Source organism: Jaculus jaculus, chromosome 6, assembly GCF_020740685.1.
Source record: "Jaculus jaculus isolate mJacJac1 chromosome 6, mJacJac1.mat.Y.cur, whole genome shotgun sequence".
Lineage (NCBI taxonomy): Eukaryota > Metazoa > Chordata > Mammalia > Rodentia > Dipodidae > Jaculus > Jaculus jaculus.
The window spans coordinates 65,600,540-65,614,270 of NC_059107.1; the positions used below are offsets into that span (position 1 = coordinate 65,600,540).

The 13,731-nt window shown below is 39.6% G+C and overlaps 1 protein-coding gene across 7 annotated transcripts in view; it reads left to right on the forward strand.

Moving 5' to 3' along the window:
• Window positions 1-13,731, forward strand: part of Tia1 (TIA1 cytotoxic granule associated RNA binding protein) — a 68,740-nt gene that overhangs the window by 33,213 nt on the left and 21,796 nt on the right. For 4 of the 7 annotated variants that reach the window (XM_045152524.1, XM_045152523.1, XM_004668314.2 and 1 more), the window contains exons 4-7: window positions 2,232-2,286; window positions 2,451-2,483; window positions 3,693-3,780; window positions 8,974-9,049. In XM_045152524.1, the coding sequence (XP_045008459.1) occupies window positions 2,232-2,286; window positions 2,451-2,483; window positions 3,693-3,780; window positions 8,974-9,049 (252 nt within the window). Of the gene's footprint in view, window positions 1-2,231; window positions 2,287-2,450; window positions 2,484-3,692; window positions 3,781-8,973; window positions 9,092-13,731 lie in introns of those variants that run through there. The other 3 variants (XM_045152526.1, XM_004668315.2, XM_045152527.1) reach the window with 2 other exon arrangements.

The window sequence follows — 13,731 nt, forward strand, 5'->3', positions numbered from 1 at the left end:
ACATGAGTCCTTATGATTTGTAGGCAAGTACTTTAAACACCAAGTTATCTCTCCAGCCTTGGTATGTTATAGTTTTTAATTTTTTTAACTTTATTTTGATTTATTTATTTGTGGGGGGGGGGTTGAGAATGGGCATGCCAGGGCCTCCACCCACTGCAGACGAACTCCAGATGCATGTACCACCATGTGCATCTATCTGGCTTACATGGGTACTGGGGAATCGAACTCAGGTTGTTAGGCTTTGCAGGCAAGTGCCGTAATCACTGAGCCATCTCTCCAGCCCTATTTTATTACTTGTTCATTTATTTTTTCATTTTTAAAAAATTTTTTGTTTTATGTTTATTTATTTGAGAGTGACATACAGAGAGAGAAAGAGGCAGAGAGAGAGAGAGAGAGAATGGGCATGCCAAGTCCTCCAGCCACTGCAAACGAACTCCAGACACATGTGCCCCCTTGTGCATCTGGCTAACATGGGTCCTGGAGAATTGAGCCCTGAACCGGGGTCCTTAGGCTTCACAGGCAAGGGCTTAACTGCTAAGCCATCTCTCCACCCCTATTTTTGTTTTTTGAAGTAGGGTCTTGAACTCATGGTGTTCCTCCTACCTCTGCCTCCCAAGCCTGGATTAAAGGTGTGTGTCACCATGCTGGCTCCTATTTTATTTTTAAAATACTATTTAATTGAGAGAGAGAATAGTCATTTTTGGACCTCTTGCCACTGCAGATGAACTCCATACTCCTGTGCCAGTTTATGCATCTGGTTTTAAATTGGTACTATGGAATTGAATACCTGGACCAGCAGGCTTTGCAAACAAGTGCTTTAACCAACTAGCCATCCTCCCAGCCCCAGTTGTTCATACTGAATATCAAAGGGTAGACTCAAGGTTCTGGAGTTCAGAGACCTATGCTTATGTTACCTTTTTCTCTGGTACTGTACAAGTGACATGCTGAAATACTTACTTGGTTATTCATGTTTGGATGAAGCCTAATAACATTGGATGTTAATAGAGAAGAGAGGGGGGAATGTGTTGATTGATACCTTTGGTAAAGAAGATATTTGAGAACCGGGTGTGGTGGCACAGGCCTTTAATCCCAGCACTCGGGAGGCAGAGGTAGGAGGATTGCTATGACTTCGAAGCCACCCTGAGACTCCATAGTGAATTCCAGGTCAGCCTAGGCTACAGTGAGAACCTACATTGAAAAACCAAAAAAAAAAAAAAAGATATTTGAAGCCAGATGTGGTGGCTAACACCTTTAATCCCAGCTCTTGAGAGGCAGAGGTAGGAAGATTGCAAGTTCTAGGTCAGCCTGAGACTACAGAGTAAATTACAGGACAGCTTGGGCTAGAGTGAGACCCTACCTCAGAAAAACAAACCAAACAAGATATTTGAACATCAACAGAGATGTGTAAAAATTAGTTTTTGTCAGAGTTACTTGCTGTAGCTGAACTTGCTGCTACAGACCTGTAACCAGTTCCGGGTTTTGCTGGGCTATGGAGTTAAGTTCAAAGCCAACTGGGTAACTTAGTGAGATGTCTCAGTTTTTTTTTTTTTTAAACTTTATTTTTATTTATTTGAGAGAGAGAGGGAGAGAGAAAATGAATGTGCCAGGGCCTCCAACCACTGCAAACGAACTCCAGACGTATGTGCTCCCTTATGCATCTGGCTTACTGGGTTCTGGAGAGTTAAACTAGGATCCTTTGGCTTTGCAGGCAAACGCCTTAACCACTAAGCCATCTCTTCAGCCCCCTTGACTCAATTAAAAAGTTTTTTTTTTCATTTATTTATTTGTTTATGAGAGAGAGAAAGAGAGAATGGGCTCGCCAGGGCCTCCAGCCACTGCAAATGAACTCTAGACACAAGCACCACCATGTGCTACTGGCTTAAGTGAGTTCTGAGGAATGAAATCTGGGTCCTCAGCCTTCACAGGCAAACACTTAACCACTAAACCATATCTCCAGCCCTCAAATTTTTAAGAAAAGGGGTATTTCTGGAAAGTTCAGTGGTAGTGTGTTTGCTCATCATTTGTGAGGCCAGAGGTTCTAGCCCAGTGTTGTCATAATTTTGATCAAATGATACATATTGAGACTTTGACTAGAACTGTTATATCCTTGAATGCTCTGTTTCTTATGTGTTCATAGAAGCAAATATGATCTTTAAGCTTTATTTTTATTGAGAATAAATATAAAATTAAAAAAAAGAAAAAGAAAAAAAGAAAAATAAATTGTTTTTTAGGAAGTCAAAGTGAATTGGGCAACAACTCCCAGCAGTCAAAAGAAAGATACAAGCAGTAAGTATATCTTTTACCCTTTGAGAATTTGTTTTTATTATTTAGTATTATAATAAAGCATATGTACATACAAGTTTGCAGTAATGTTTTGATCGTAATCCTAAGATATGATTTAATGTGTTTGTGTTAATAAATTTAAGAACAAATCTAATCTTTGTCATCAGGTAGTACCGTTGTCAGCACACAGCGTTCACAAGGTAATTGTATCTTCTTAAACATAAAATGAAATCTCTTGCAAGGGTATTCACTAACCATCTCAAGTTTTTGTTTTATATGGGGGGAGTGGGGAGGAAGGATATAGTATTTCTATTTGTCTCTGGCAATATATTCCCCCTTCCCAGTGTTGACCAAGTGTGGCTGGTCCACTACTTTGTTGCTAGTTCAAGCTCTCTGTCCCCCTTGGTAACAGCTGATGTCTTAGAAATACTTTCACCATCTAAAGGGCAAGATACCCTACTTCCTTGAGGTTACCTAGGCTTCATACCCAGATCTTCCAAGTGCTGGAGTTGCTCCTGAAACGGTGTTTCCCGAAGAGCAACGCAGTATGTTGTTTAAGGCCTGCCAAATAGGGGTAACTTTTCTTTCCAAATAACTTTGTCAAAATTGATACATATAGATTTAAAGTGTCATCCAGCAGTTTTGGGTTTTTCGATGTTTTTTGTTTGAGAATTGTCTTTAAGATGCAACAACTTCACATATGGGTTGGTTATTTCTCTCCAATGCTTTTTTAATGGTTCTGATGTAAAGTGAAGGGATTACTGTTTTCATTCTGTTGCCTTCAGTCTTAGTTCACTTGCACATGGATTCACATAAACTGAATGGTGTAATGTCTGGGCAACCAAAACTGTTGGCTTTTGAGAAAACTGTCAAATACTTTAACATCAAACTGTTGCAATGCAAGGTATTTCTTTGATTGTTCTTCACAAAATATTGGTTAAACCAAGTATATCATGTAGCTAGCTTCAGCAAATTGCCTTAATAAAGGCAAATCTAGTGTACATATTGGACACTACCACTATTTTGTTATAATTTATAAATCCTAAATATAGTGGTAAAATGACTTAAAGTAAATAATTGCTCTTAAAATGCTAACTAAGTTTTTACATTTTTTGCAGAATTGAAGCTTGTTATGTATTAGTTTATTTTATTAGACTTTAATAACAATTGACTCTAAGTAGATGTACAACTTATGTGTCTGTCTAGTTAGCCATCAGTCTTTCTAAAAGAATTTTTCTTATATTATTCCCTTGATTTGTTATTTTTAAAATGATAGAGTTTTATAGATAGGATAGTGTCTTATTTATAATTTATTATAATCCGTACATATTTTATTGCATTGATTTTAGTGTTTTTTAAATTCTAAAGTTCTATTTTTCTTTTCACTTCCCCTTCCTTCCTTTTATAAGATCATTTCCATGTGTTTGTTGGTGACCTCAGTCCAGAAATTACAACTGAAGATATAAAAGCAGCTTTTGCACCATTTGGAAGAATATCGTAAGTAACGTGATAAATAAAATGCTTTTAATTAGAAATAATTTCATGTTAGAATAACTTTAAAATATCTCTTGTGGACTTGGGACATTAATTTTAACACAGATTAAGCCATTATTCAGGAGATCAGCAACAAAGAGTGAAGATCAGTCATGAAAGGGAAGAGGGTTATCTCAGAATTTTGTCTCAGCAATAGTTTATGACTTATTTGTCATTTTGTGCGTTATAACTTCTTTTTTTTGTTTTTTGTTTTTTTGTTTTTTTTGGTTTTCCAAGGTAGGGTCTCTAGCTCAGGCTGACCTGGAATTCACTATGTATTCTCAGGGTGGCCTCAAACTCTCGGTGATCCTCCTACCTCTGCCTCCCGAGTGCTGGGTTTAAAGGTGTGCGCCACCACGCCCGGCTGTGTTATAACTTCTTATGTAGATGTTTTGCTGTAACTGTTAATCTTTAGTGACTTTATGCTATGACTAAGGAGTTAATTCAAGCAGTTCTATAATACCCTTGCACTTTAGCTATTAACTAGAGTCCTACAATGTTTGAAACAGCACTATCTTAATTTTAAGCTCTTTGTAAAGGTAGCTTTCATCATAGGAAAACTTTCATACTTAGAAAAGTATGTCATATTACAGTAGAAATAACAGGTAGTTTTCAATATTTATTTTGGATTATTTGTTGAATTTGGAACATTTTTTATTTAGAGTTTCCAATTCCTTTATTACTTTGTCAGCTAGAAGAATAGTAAAAAGGTGGCTTGCTTTGAATATAGCAGATAGGTGAGGAGACTGAGAAGTTAATGGCAGTTAGTTTTGATTATTAGTTCCAAAGTTTTTATTGTTTCATTCACAGTGACTGAGGAAGTACAGCTTTAAAGATTAAGATTAGGGTTTACTGAGTTAGAGTGAGACCTTACCTTGAAAAACTAAAAAAGCCAGGCGTGATTACGCATGCCTTTAATCCCAGCACTCTGGAGGCAGAGGTAGGATTGCTGTGAGGTTGAGGCCAGCCTGAGACTACTTAGTGAATTGATTCCGGGTCAGCCTGGGCTAAAGTGAGACCCTACCTCCAAAAAACAAAAATAAAATAAAACAAACAAACAAAAAGATTAGGGCTCAGCTGGGTATGGTGAGCAAACCTTTAATCCCAGCACTTGGGAGGCAAAAGTAGGAGGATCATCATGAGTTCAAGGTCACCTCAAGACTACATAGTGAATTCCAGGTCAACCTGGGCTAGAGCAAGACCCTACCTCTAAAAACCACACCCCCCCAAAAAAAAACAAAGATTTAGGGCTGAGAGCTGGAGAGATAGTTTAGCATTTAAAGTGCTTGCTTACGTAGCCTAATGACCCGAGTTTGAATCCCCAGTGCCCATGTAAGCCAGATGTATCAAGTGGTGTATGCATCTGATGTTCCTTTGCAGTGGTTAGAAGCCATAGCATGCCTATACTTCCTCTCTTCCTCTCTCTGTTGGTATCTCTATAAAATATTAAAAAAAAAAAAAAAAGGCTGGGCGTGGTGGTGCATGCCTTTAATCCCAGCACTTTGGAGGCAGAGGTAGGATTATGCCGGGAGTTCAAGTCCACCCTAAGACTACATAGTGAATTCCAGGCCAGCCTGTGCTAGAGTGAGACCTAACCTCAGAAAACAAAAAAAGAAAAAAACTAGGTATGGTGGTGCAAGCTTTTAATCCTAGCACTTGGGAGGCAGTTGTGGGAGGATTGCTACTACAATGTGAATTCCAGGTCAGCCTAGGCTAGAATGAGCTCCTACCTCAAAAAAAAAAAAAAAAAAAAAAAAATTAGAGTTCATAAGTATAGTCTTCTTAACATCACAATTTTCTTTGTGAGAACTGGTTAAAATAAGTAAAGCTTTAATTTTTTTTATTGTTCCTCTTTATCTGTTGAAGAATTTCAGTAATGGTTAATTTGCTTTCCAGACTAAGAAGTTATTAATCTTTGGCCTCCAGAGAACTCTGTACGTCCCTGAAGGCAGAATGTTTCATATGTTAGAAATTACATCCTACCCTCATAGTAGTCCAGGACCAAAAAAGACTTCGGGATCTGGGTCTAGATCTTTGCTGCTCCTTTTTGAATGAGCCCTATATGGAGAGGCATAGGAATTGAATGTTGGAAGAGAAAAGTCATTTTCCAACATTGTGAACAAATAAAATAGCTATTTTGGCAAATCTTTGATTTAGAAGTAGCTTTTCTCTTTTTTAAAAAAAATACTAATTCATTAATTTATTTGAGTGAGAGAGGGAGAGAGAGAGAAAGAGGTAGATAGAGAGAGAATGGGCATGCTAGGGCCGTTAGCCATTGCAAACTCCAGATGCATGTGCCACCATGTACATCTGGCTTAAGGCAAGCTTAACCGCTAAGCCATCTCTCTAGTGCCTAGGAGTAGCTTTTCTAAAATTCCAGAGTAGACAAAGATTGTTTAGTTAAATGACTTTCAAATGTTATCAGTTTCATGGCTTTTAATATCAGTATTTTGTTTTTGTTTTTGTGTTTTCGAGGTAGGGTCTTGCTCTAGCCCACGTTGACCTAGAAATCACTATGTAGTCTCAGGGTGGCCTTGAACCCACAGCAATCCTCCTATGTCTGCCTTTTGAGTGCTGGGATTAAAGGCGTGTGAATAAAATGTTGCACTATATTTTTAAGTCTCTGAATTTTTTTTTTTAAACAGCCTAGGCTGTCCTTGAACTCACAGTAATTCTCCTACCTTGGCCTGGGGATTAAAGGTGTGCCCAACCACGCCCAATTTGTTGTTTGTATTTAAAGGAGACAATTTGATAATTATTTTGAAGGACTTACAGTAAATATTCTCTGTAGTCTGCCTATAACAGTACTTGATTTAGAAAAGGTATAATAAATGGTGACCTATTAAAATATTTAGTAAAAAATTAGTAAATTCCATAATTTACAGAAATCTTTCTTTTTGTTGAGTTTAGGATAATCTAGCAAGTTTTAGTGTACAAGTTGGTTATGTACAAAATTAAATACATGTGTACTATGTAGATAATTTAATACTATTTATATGTTGAGAAAAGATATTAATTTTCTCTGTTTACCAGAACCTCTTTTTTTTGTTGATGTTTGTTTGTTTTCTTTTTCAAGGTAAGGTCTCACTCTAGCTCATATGTAGTATTTAGTAATTATGTCGTCTCAGGGTGGCCTGGAACTCATGGTGATCCTCCTAATTCTGCCTCCCAAGTGCTGGGATTAAAGTTGTGTGCCACCACGTCTGGCTTTCTTGGTCATTTTTTAAATTTAGTTTTATTTATTTGAGAGAGAGAGAAAGAAGCAGATGGAGAGAGAAAGAATAGGTGCACCAGGGCCTCCAGCTACTGAAAACGAACCCCAGACACATGCACCACCTTGTATATCTGGCTTATATGGGTACTGAGGGATCAAACATGGGTCCTGAGGCGTCACAGGCAACCAACGTAACCACTTAACCTCTCCAGCCCACCTCTTTGTCATTTTGACTGCACTTAATAAATCACTTCAAAATTGATCTAAAATATGCTTATGTGTACTTTAGCTAAAATATCCATTGCATGGCTTTCTGATTTGGATTTTTGTTGTAAAAGTACCTGTTTTGTTCATGTGTCCTGAGAGAGCAAGCATTATGACATACCTGGCTAACTTAAAAGCAGATTGGGGGCTGGAGAGATGGCTTAGTGGTTAAGGAGCTAACCTGCAAAGCCAAAAGGATCCAGGTTCGATTCTCCAGGACCCATGTAAGCCAGATGCACAAGGTGACACATGAGTTTGGAGTTTGACTGCAGGGGCTAGAGGCCTTGGTGTGCCTATTCTCTCTCTCCTCCTCTATCATTCTTTCTTTCTCTTCCTCTTTCAAATAAATAAAAATAATATAATATAATATTATATATATACATATATATTTATGTGTGTGTATGTGTGTGTGTATATAAAAGCAGATTGCCTGTGAAGCCCAATTTTTAGACATACAGAGTTTTAGCTGTCAATGGCTGGGTTTTACTCAATCTCAAATAATAGGGCTCTGGTTATTTTGCAGAGTGTCTCTGAAGAATGGACAGAGTTGCCCTGGCTAACTACAAACTACGGTTCACAGTGGATAAATGTTGGCATGCCTTTTTACTTTCTGAATTTTTAAAACATTGCTTTTCTATCTTGTAGTTTCCAATCAATCTTAATATGAATGCTATTATGAAATTCAGTATAAAATTTTCTCTTGTGTAGTTTAAGCTTATGTTATTTAGTATTTTTCTTCAATGACTTAGCATTTCTGAAATGTCAAGCTCTCAAAATGTATCCTAGCCCCTCCAATAGCTGTATAAACTGATTAATTTAGGCAATATATGACTTTGTAATCCTTAAAGTTCCCAATTGTAGCCAATATATGACTTTGTAATCCTTTTAGTTCCCAATTTTCATTTTTTATTTTTTGTGTTTTATTTTTCGAGGTAGGATCTCAATCTAGCTCAGGGTGTCCTGGAACTCATGGTGATCCTCCTACCTCTGTCTCTCAATTGCTGAGATTAAGGGCATACGCCACCATGCCCAGCTCATGGCCTTTTTTGGAAGAGGGGAGGGGAGAAAAAGAGGGGGAGAGAATTGGTGTGCTAGGACCTCAAGCTACTGCAATTGAACTCCATATGCATGTGCTCCCTTCTGCGCATGTGTGACCTTGTATGCTTGCATCATCTTGTGCATCTGGCTTATATGGGATATAGAGAGTCAAACATGGGTCCTTAGGCTTCATAGGCAAGTGCCTTAACTGCTAAGCCATTTCTCCAGCCCTAAAGGTTTAATTTATTTCTTTCTTTCTTTTCTTTCTTTCTTTCTTTCTTTCTTTCTTTCTTTCTTTCTTTCTTTCTTTCTTTCTTTCTTTCTTTCTTTCTTTCTCTCTCTCTCTCTCTCTCTCTCTCTCTTTCTTTCTTTCTTTCTTTTTTTCCCGAGGTAGGGTCTCACTCTAGCCCAGGCTGACCTGGAATTCACTATGTAGTCTCAGGGTGGCTTTGAACTCATGGCGATCCTCCTAACTCTACCTTCCAAGTGCTGGGATTAAAGGCATGTGCCACCATGCCTGGCAAGGTTTACTTTTAATGATGATAAAACATGACAATAAGTTGCATATAAAATTCTCATTTTTTTTTTTTTTATCCAGAGGACAGTTTACAAACCTCAATTTCTGATTGTTTTGTTTACAGAGATGCCCGAGTGGTCAAAGACATGGCAACAGGAAAGTCTAAGGGATATGGCTTTGTCTCCTTTTTCAACAAATGGGTAAGAGCAATTAAAAGTACACATATAGTGCTGTTAGAGTGAAGCATGAAAATTCTTAGAGTGTTTCAACCTTTTTACCTACTGTGTGTTCATTTCACTGATAATTGTCACCCTCCCTGGAAGTTTTAGGTTTTTTGTTTTTTTTTCTTGATTTTTCAAGGTAGCGTCTTACTCTAGCCCAGGCTGGCCTAGAATTCACTATGTAGACTTAACGATGGCCTCAAACTTACAGTGATCCTCCTTTCTCGGCCTCCTGAGTACTGGGATTAAAGGTGTGCACCACCATACCTGGCTAAGTTTTAGTTTTTAGGCATTTAGTGCCTAATGAGTAGAAAATACTGATAAAATGTTTCAGAATATGCAAAATAAAAGTGTAAAATTTTTTTTAATGTAAAAAAGTAGGTCTGGAGAGATGGCTTAGCAGATAAAGGCAGTTGCTTGCAAAGCCTGATGACCTGGGTTCAGTTCTCCAATATCCACATAAAGCCAGAAGCCCAAAGTAGCCCATGTCTGGCGCTTGTTTGCAGTGGCAGGAAGCCTTGGCACACCCATATTCATTCTCTCTGTACTTCTTTCTCTGTATCTTTCTCTCTCTCTCTCTCTCTCTATTAAATAAATAAATAAATAATTTCTTAAAGTGTTTAATGTGGCTGGAGAGATGGCTTAGCTGTTAAGGTGCTGCCTACAAAGCCCAAGGATCAGGTTCAATTCCCCAGTAAGCCAGATGCACAAGGTGGCACATGCATCTGGAGTCTGTTGGCAATGGCAAGAGGCCCTGGTACACCTATTCTCTCTATATATATCTCTCTTTCTCAAATAAATAACTGACCTGGAATTCACTCTGTGGTCTCAGGGTGACCTTGAACTCAAAGTGATCCTCCTACCTCTGCCTCCTGAGTGCTGGGATTAAAGGCGTGTGCCACCATGCCCAGCTGAAATAAGTAAAATATTTTTAATATAGTTTCTTTTAAAATTAAAAAAAAAAGTGTTTAAGCAGGGCTGGAGAGATGGTTCAACAGTCAAAGGTGCTTGCCTGCAAAGTTGTTTCTCCAGTACCCACGTAAAGCCAGATGCAAAATGTCGCATGGTTCTGTAGTTTGTTTGCAGCATCTAGAGGCCCTGGCACACCCATTCTCTCTCTCCCTCTTTCTCTCTCTCTCTTTTTTTTTTTTCTTGGTTTTTCGATGTAGGGTCTCACTCTGGTCCAGGCTGACCTGGAATTAACTATGTGGTCTCAGGGTGGCCTCGAATTCACGGTGATCTTCCTGCCTCTGCCTCCCAAGTGCTGGGATTAAAGGCATGCACCACCACACCTGGCCCTCTTTCTCTCTTTGCAAATAAATATTTTTTTAATAAATCAAGAAAAAAATTCTTTACTTTTTTTATTGGCAACTTCCATAATTGTAAACAATATCCCATGATAATTCCCTCCCTCTCCCCACTTTCTCCTTTGAAACTCTATTCTCCATCACATCCCTTCCCCCTCTCAATCAGTCTCTATTAAAAAAATCAAGAAAATTTTGCTGGGTGTGGTGGTACATGCCTTTGATAGCAGCACTCAGGAGGCAGAGGTAGAAGGATCTCTGTGAGTTCAAGGACAGCCTGAGCTAGAGTGAGTCACTACCTCAAGAGAAAAAAAATGTTTAAAGCAAAAAGCAGACATTGCAAATCTCAATTGTGGGGGCTGGGGTTAGAGATAAGGGGTAGAGTGAATTTAGTATGCTTGAGGCCCTATGTTTTATTTATTTATTTAAACATCTTTCTCTGACCTCCACATGTATGTGCACATACATGTAGCCACCATATGCATACACACACACACACACACACACACACACACACCAAATATATATGTATGTATGTGTGTGTATGTATGTATGTATATATACAAGTACAATAATATATATATATATATATGTGTGTGTGTGTGTGTATATATATATTGAAATTTCATTGGGCTTGGAAAATGACCAGTAGGTAAGAACACTTGCTGCTTATTCATGAGGAACTTAGTTTGATCCCTAGCACTCATGTGAAAAAAGCTGAGCACTTTAAAAAAAAATAGCTGGGCATTACAGGGCGTGGTAGCGCATGCCTTTAATCCCAGCACTCAAGAGGCAAAGGCAGGAGGATTGCTGTGAGTTCAAGACAACCCTGAGACTACATAGTGAATTTCAGGCCAGCCTGGGCTAGTGTGAGAACCTACCTTGAACCCCCCCCCCCCAAAAAAAATACTGGCAAACAGAAAATAAGAACACATCAAAAAGATCATTCAGGGCTGGAGAGATGGCTTAGCAGTTAAGCACTTGCCTGCGAAGCCTAAGGACCCCGGTTCAAGGCTCGGTTCCCCAGGTCCCACGTTAGCCAGATGCACAAGTGGGCGCATGCGTCTAGAGTTCGTTTGCAGTGGCTGGAAGCCCTGGCGTGCCCATTCTCTCTCTCTCCCTCTATCTGTCTTTCTCCCTATGTCTGTCGCTCTCAAATAAATAAATAAAAAATGAACAAAAAATATTTTTTTTAAAAAAAAAGATCATTCAAACTGGGCATGGTGGTACACGCCTTTAATCCCAGCACTTGGGAAGCAGAGGTAGGTGGACCACCGTGAGACTACATAGTGAATTCTAGGTCAGCCTGAGCTAGAGTGAGACCCTACCTCAAAAAACCAAAAAAAAAAAAAAAAAAAATCATTCAAGGGCTGGAGAGATGGCTTAGTGGATAAGGCACTTGCTTGCAAAGCCAAAGGACCCAGGTTCAATTCCCTAGGACCCACATAAGCTAAATGCAACAGGTGGCACATGCATCTCAAGTTCATTTTGTAGTGGCTGGAGGCCCTGATGCATTCTCTCTTTCCTGTCTGTCACTTGCAAATAAATAAATAGCGAGCCAGGTGTGGTTGTGTACTCCTTTAATCCCAGCACTTGGGGAGGCAGAGGTAGGAGAATTGCCAAGAGTTCAAAACCACCTTGAGACTACATAGTGAATTCCAGGTCAGTCTGGGCTAGAGTGAAACCCTACCTTGAAAAAACAAAAGCACTTTGAGGCTGGAGAGATGGCTTAGCAGTTAAGGCGCATGGCTGCAAAGCCTAAGGATCCAGGTCCCACGTAAGCCAGATGTACATGGTGGTGCCTGCATCTGGAGTTGGTTTACAGTGGCTGGAAGCCCTGGCACACTCATTCTCCCTCTCTCCCTCTCTCTGTGTCTCTAATAAATAAATAAAAATAATTTTTTTTTAAAGTACTTTGAGCCAGGTGTGAGCATGTGCCAAGGCCTAAAGGCCTAAGTGGTAAGCTCAGGAACAGGCAGCTGGTCCAGATTTTCAGGGGCAGTGGATGGACGGAGAGACTAGCTAAGGTGTGAGGAGCAACTGAATGCCCAAAGGGACCAGGAACCACACACACTTCTACACAGAGAAGCCACAGACAGCTGCTGGAGCTGATGCCCCACCCTCTTTGCTAGGGTGGAGTCTAGCAATGGACAGATGCCCCAGGTGCAAGTGAAGACAGAGGGAATGGAGGCAGACTAGGATGTGAGCTTGGGGGACTAGGAAAGAGTAATGCCAGTTTCTGGATGGGTCCCAGCACTAGGCCCTAGTGGCCCTGCCCTTCCCTGTGCCACCTCATCTTTTCCATCCATACCCCAGCAATCTTGTCATCACTTAGCTACCAATTGTGCCTCCTGGCATTTCATTCCCCAGACACGAACTACCTCTGCTATGATCCCTGGGGCTTTTAATCTCCAGTACCCCTCCTACCCTTTTTTTAAAATTTATTTTGCTATGAGGAGGGATGATCAAATGAATAACTTTTTTAAAATTTATTTTTATTTATTTATATGCAAGCAGAGAAAGAGTGATAGAAGAGAGACAGACACAGAGAGAATGGGTACTCCAGGGCCTATAGCCACTGCAAACAAACTCCAGATGCAGGTGCCCCTTGTGCATCTGGTTTCTGTGGGTCCTGGGGAATTGAACCTGGGTCCTTTGGCTTTGCAGGCAAATACCTTAACCGCTAAGCCATCTCTCTATCCCAAATGAATAACTTTTAAATGGTAGTTTTTATAAGATAAACTTGTACCTTTTTACTATTCAAAAAAATGAAAGGGGGCTAGATTGTAGTGGTTAAGGTACATGCCTGTGAAGCCTAAGAACCTAGGTTTGATTATCCAGTTCCCACCTAAGCCAGATGTACAAGGTGGCACATGTGTCTGGAGTTTGTTTGGCAGTGGCTGGAGGCCCTAGTGCACCCATTCTCTCTCTGTTTTTTTTTTTTCTCTCTCTCTCTCTCTCTGTCTCTAATAAATAAAAAGTAAATCTTAAAAAAATAACAAAAGGGCAGGAGATTGTTTAGTGGTTAAAGATCTTGCCTGTGAAGCTCTCTCTCTGTCTCTAGTAAATAAGTGAGTAATAATAACAAAAAAAACCTAGCTGGGCACGGAGGCGCTTCATTTAATCTCAGCACTTGGGAGGCAGAGGTAATTGGATCACAGTTGGGGCCACCCTGAGAATACAGAGTGAACTCCAGGTCAGCCTGAGCTAGAGTGAGACCCTACCTCAAAAAAAAAAAAAAAAAAAGAATTTATTTTTTTATTTGAGAGAGAGAGGCAGCTGCTGTAAGTAAACTCCAGACACATGTGCCACTGTGCATAGGGCTTACATGGGTCCTAGGGACTCGAACCTGAGTCC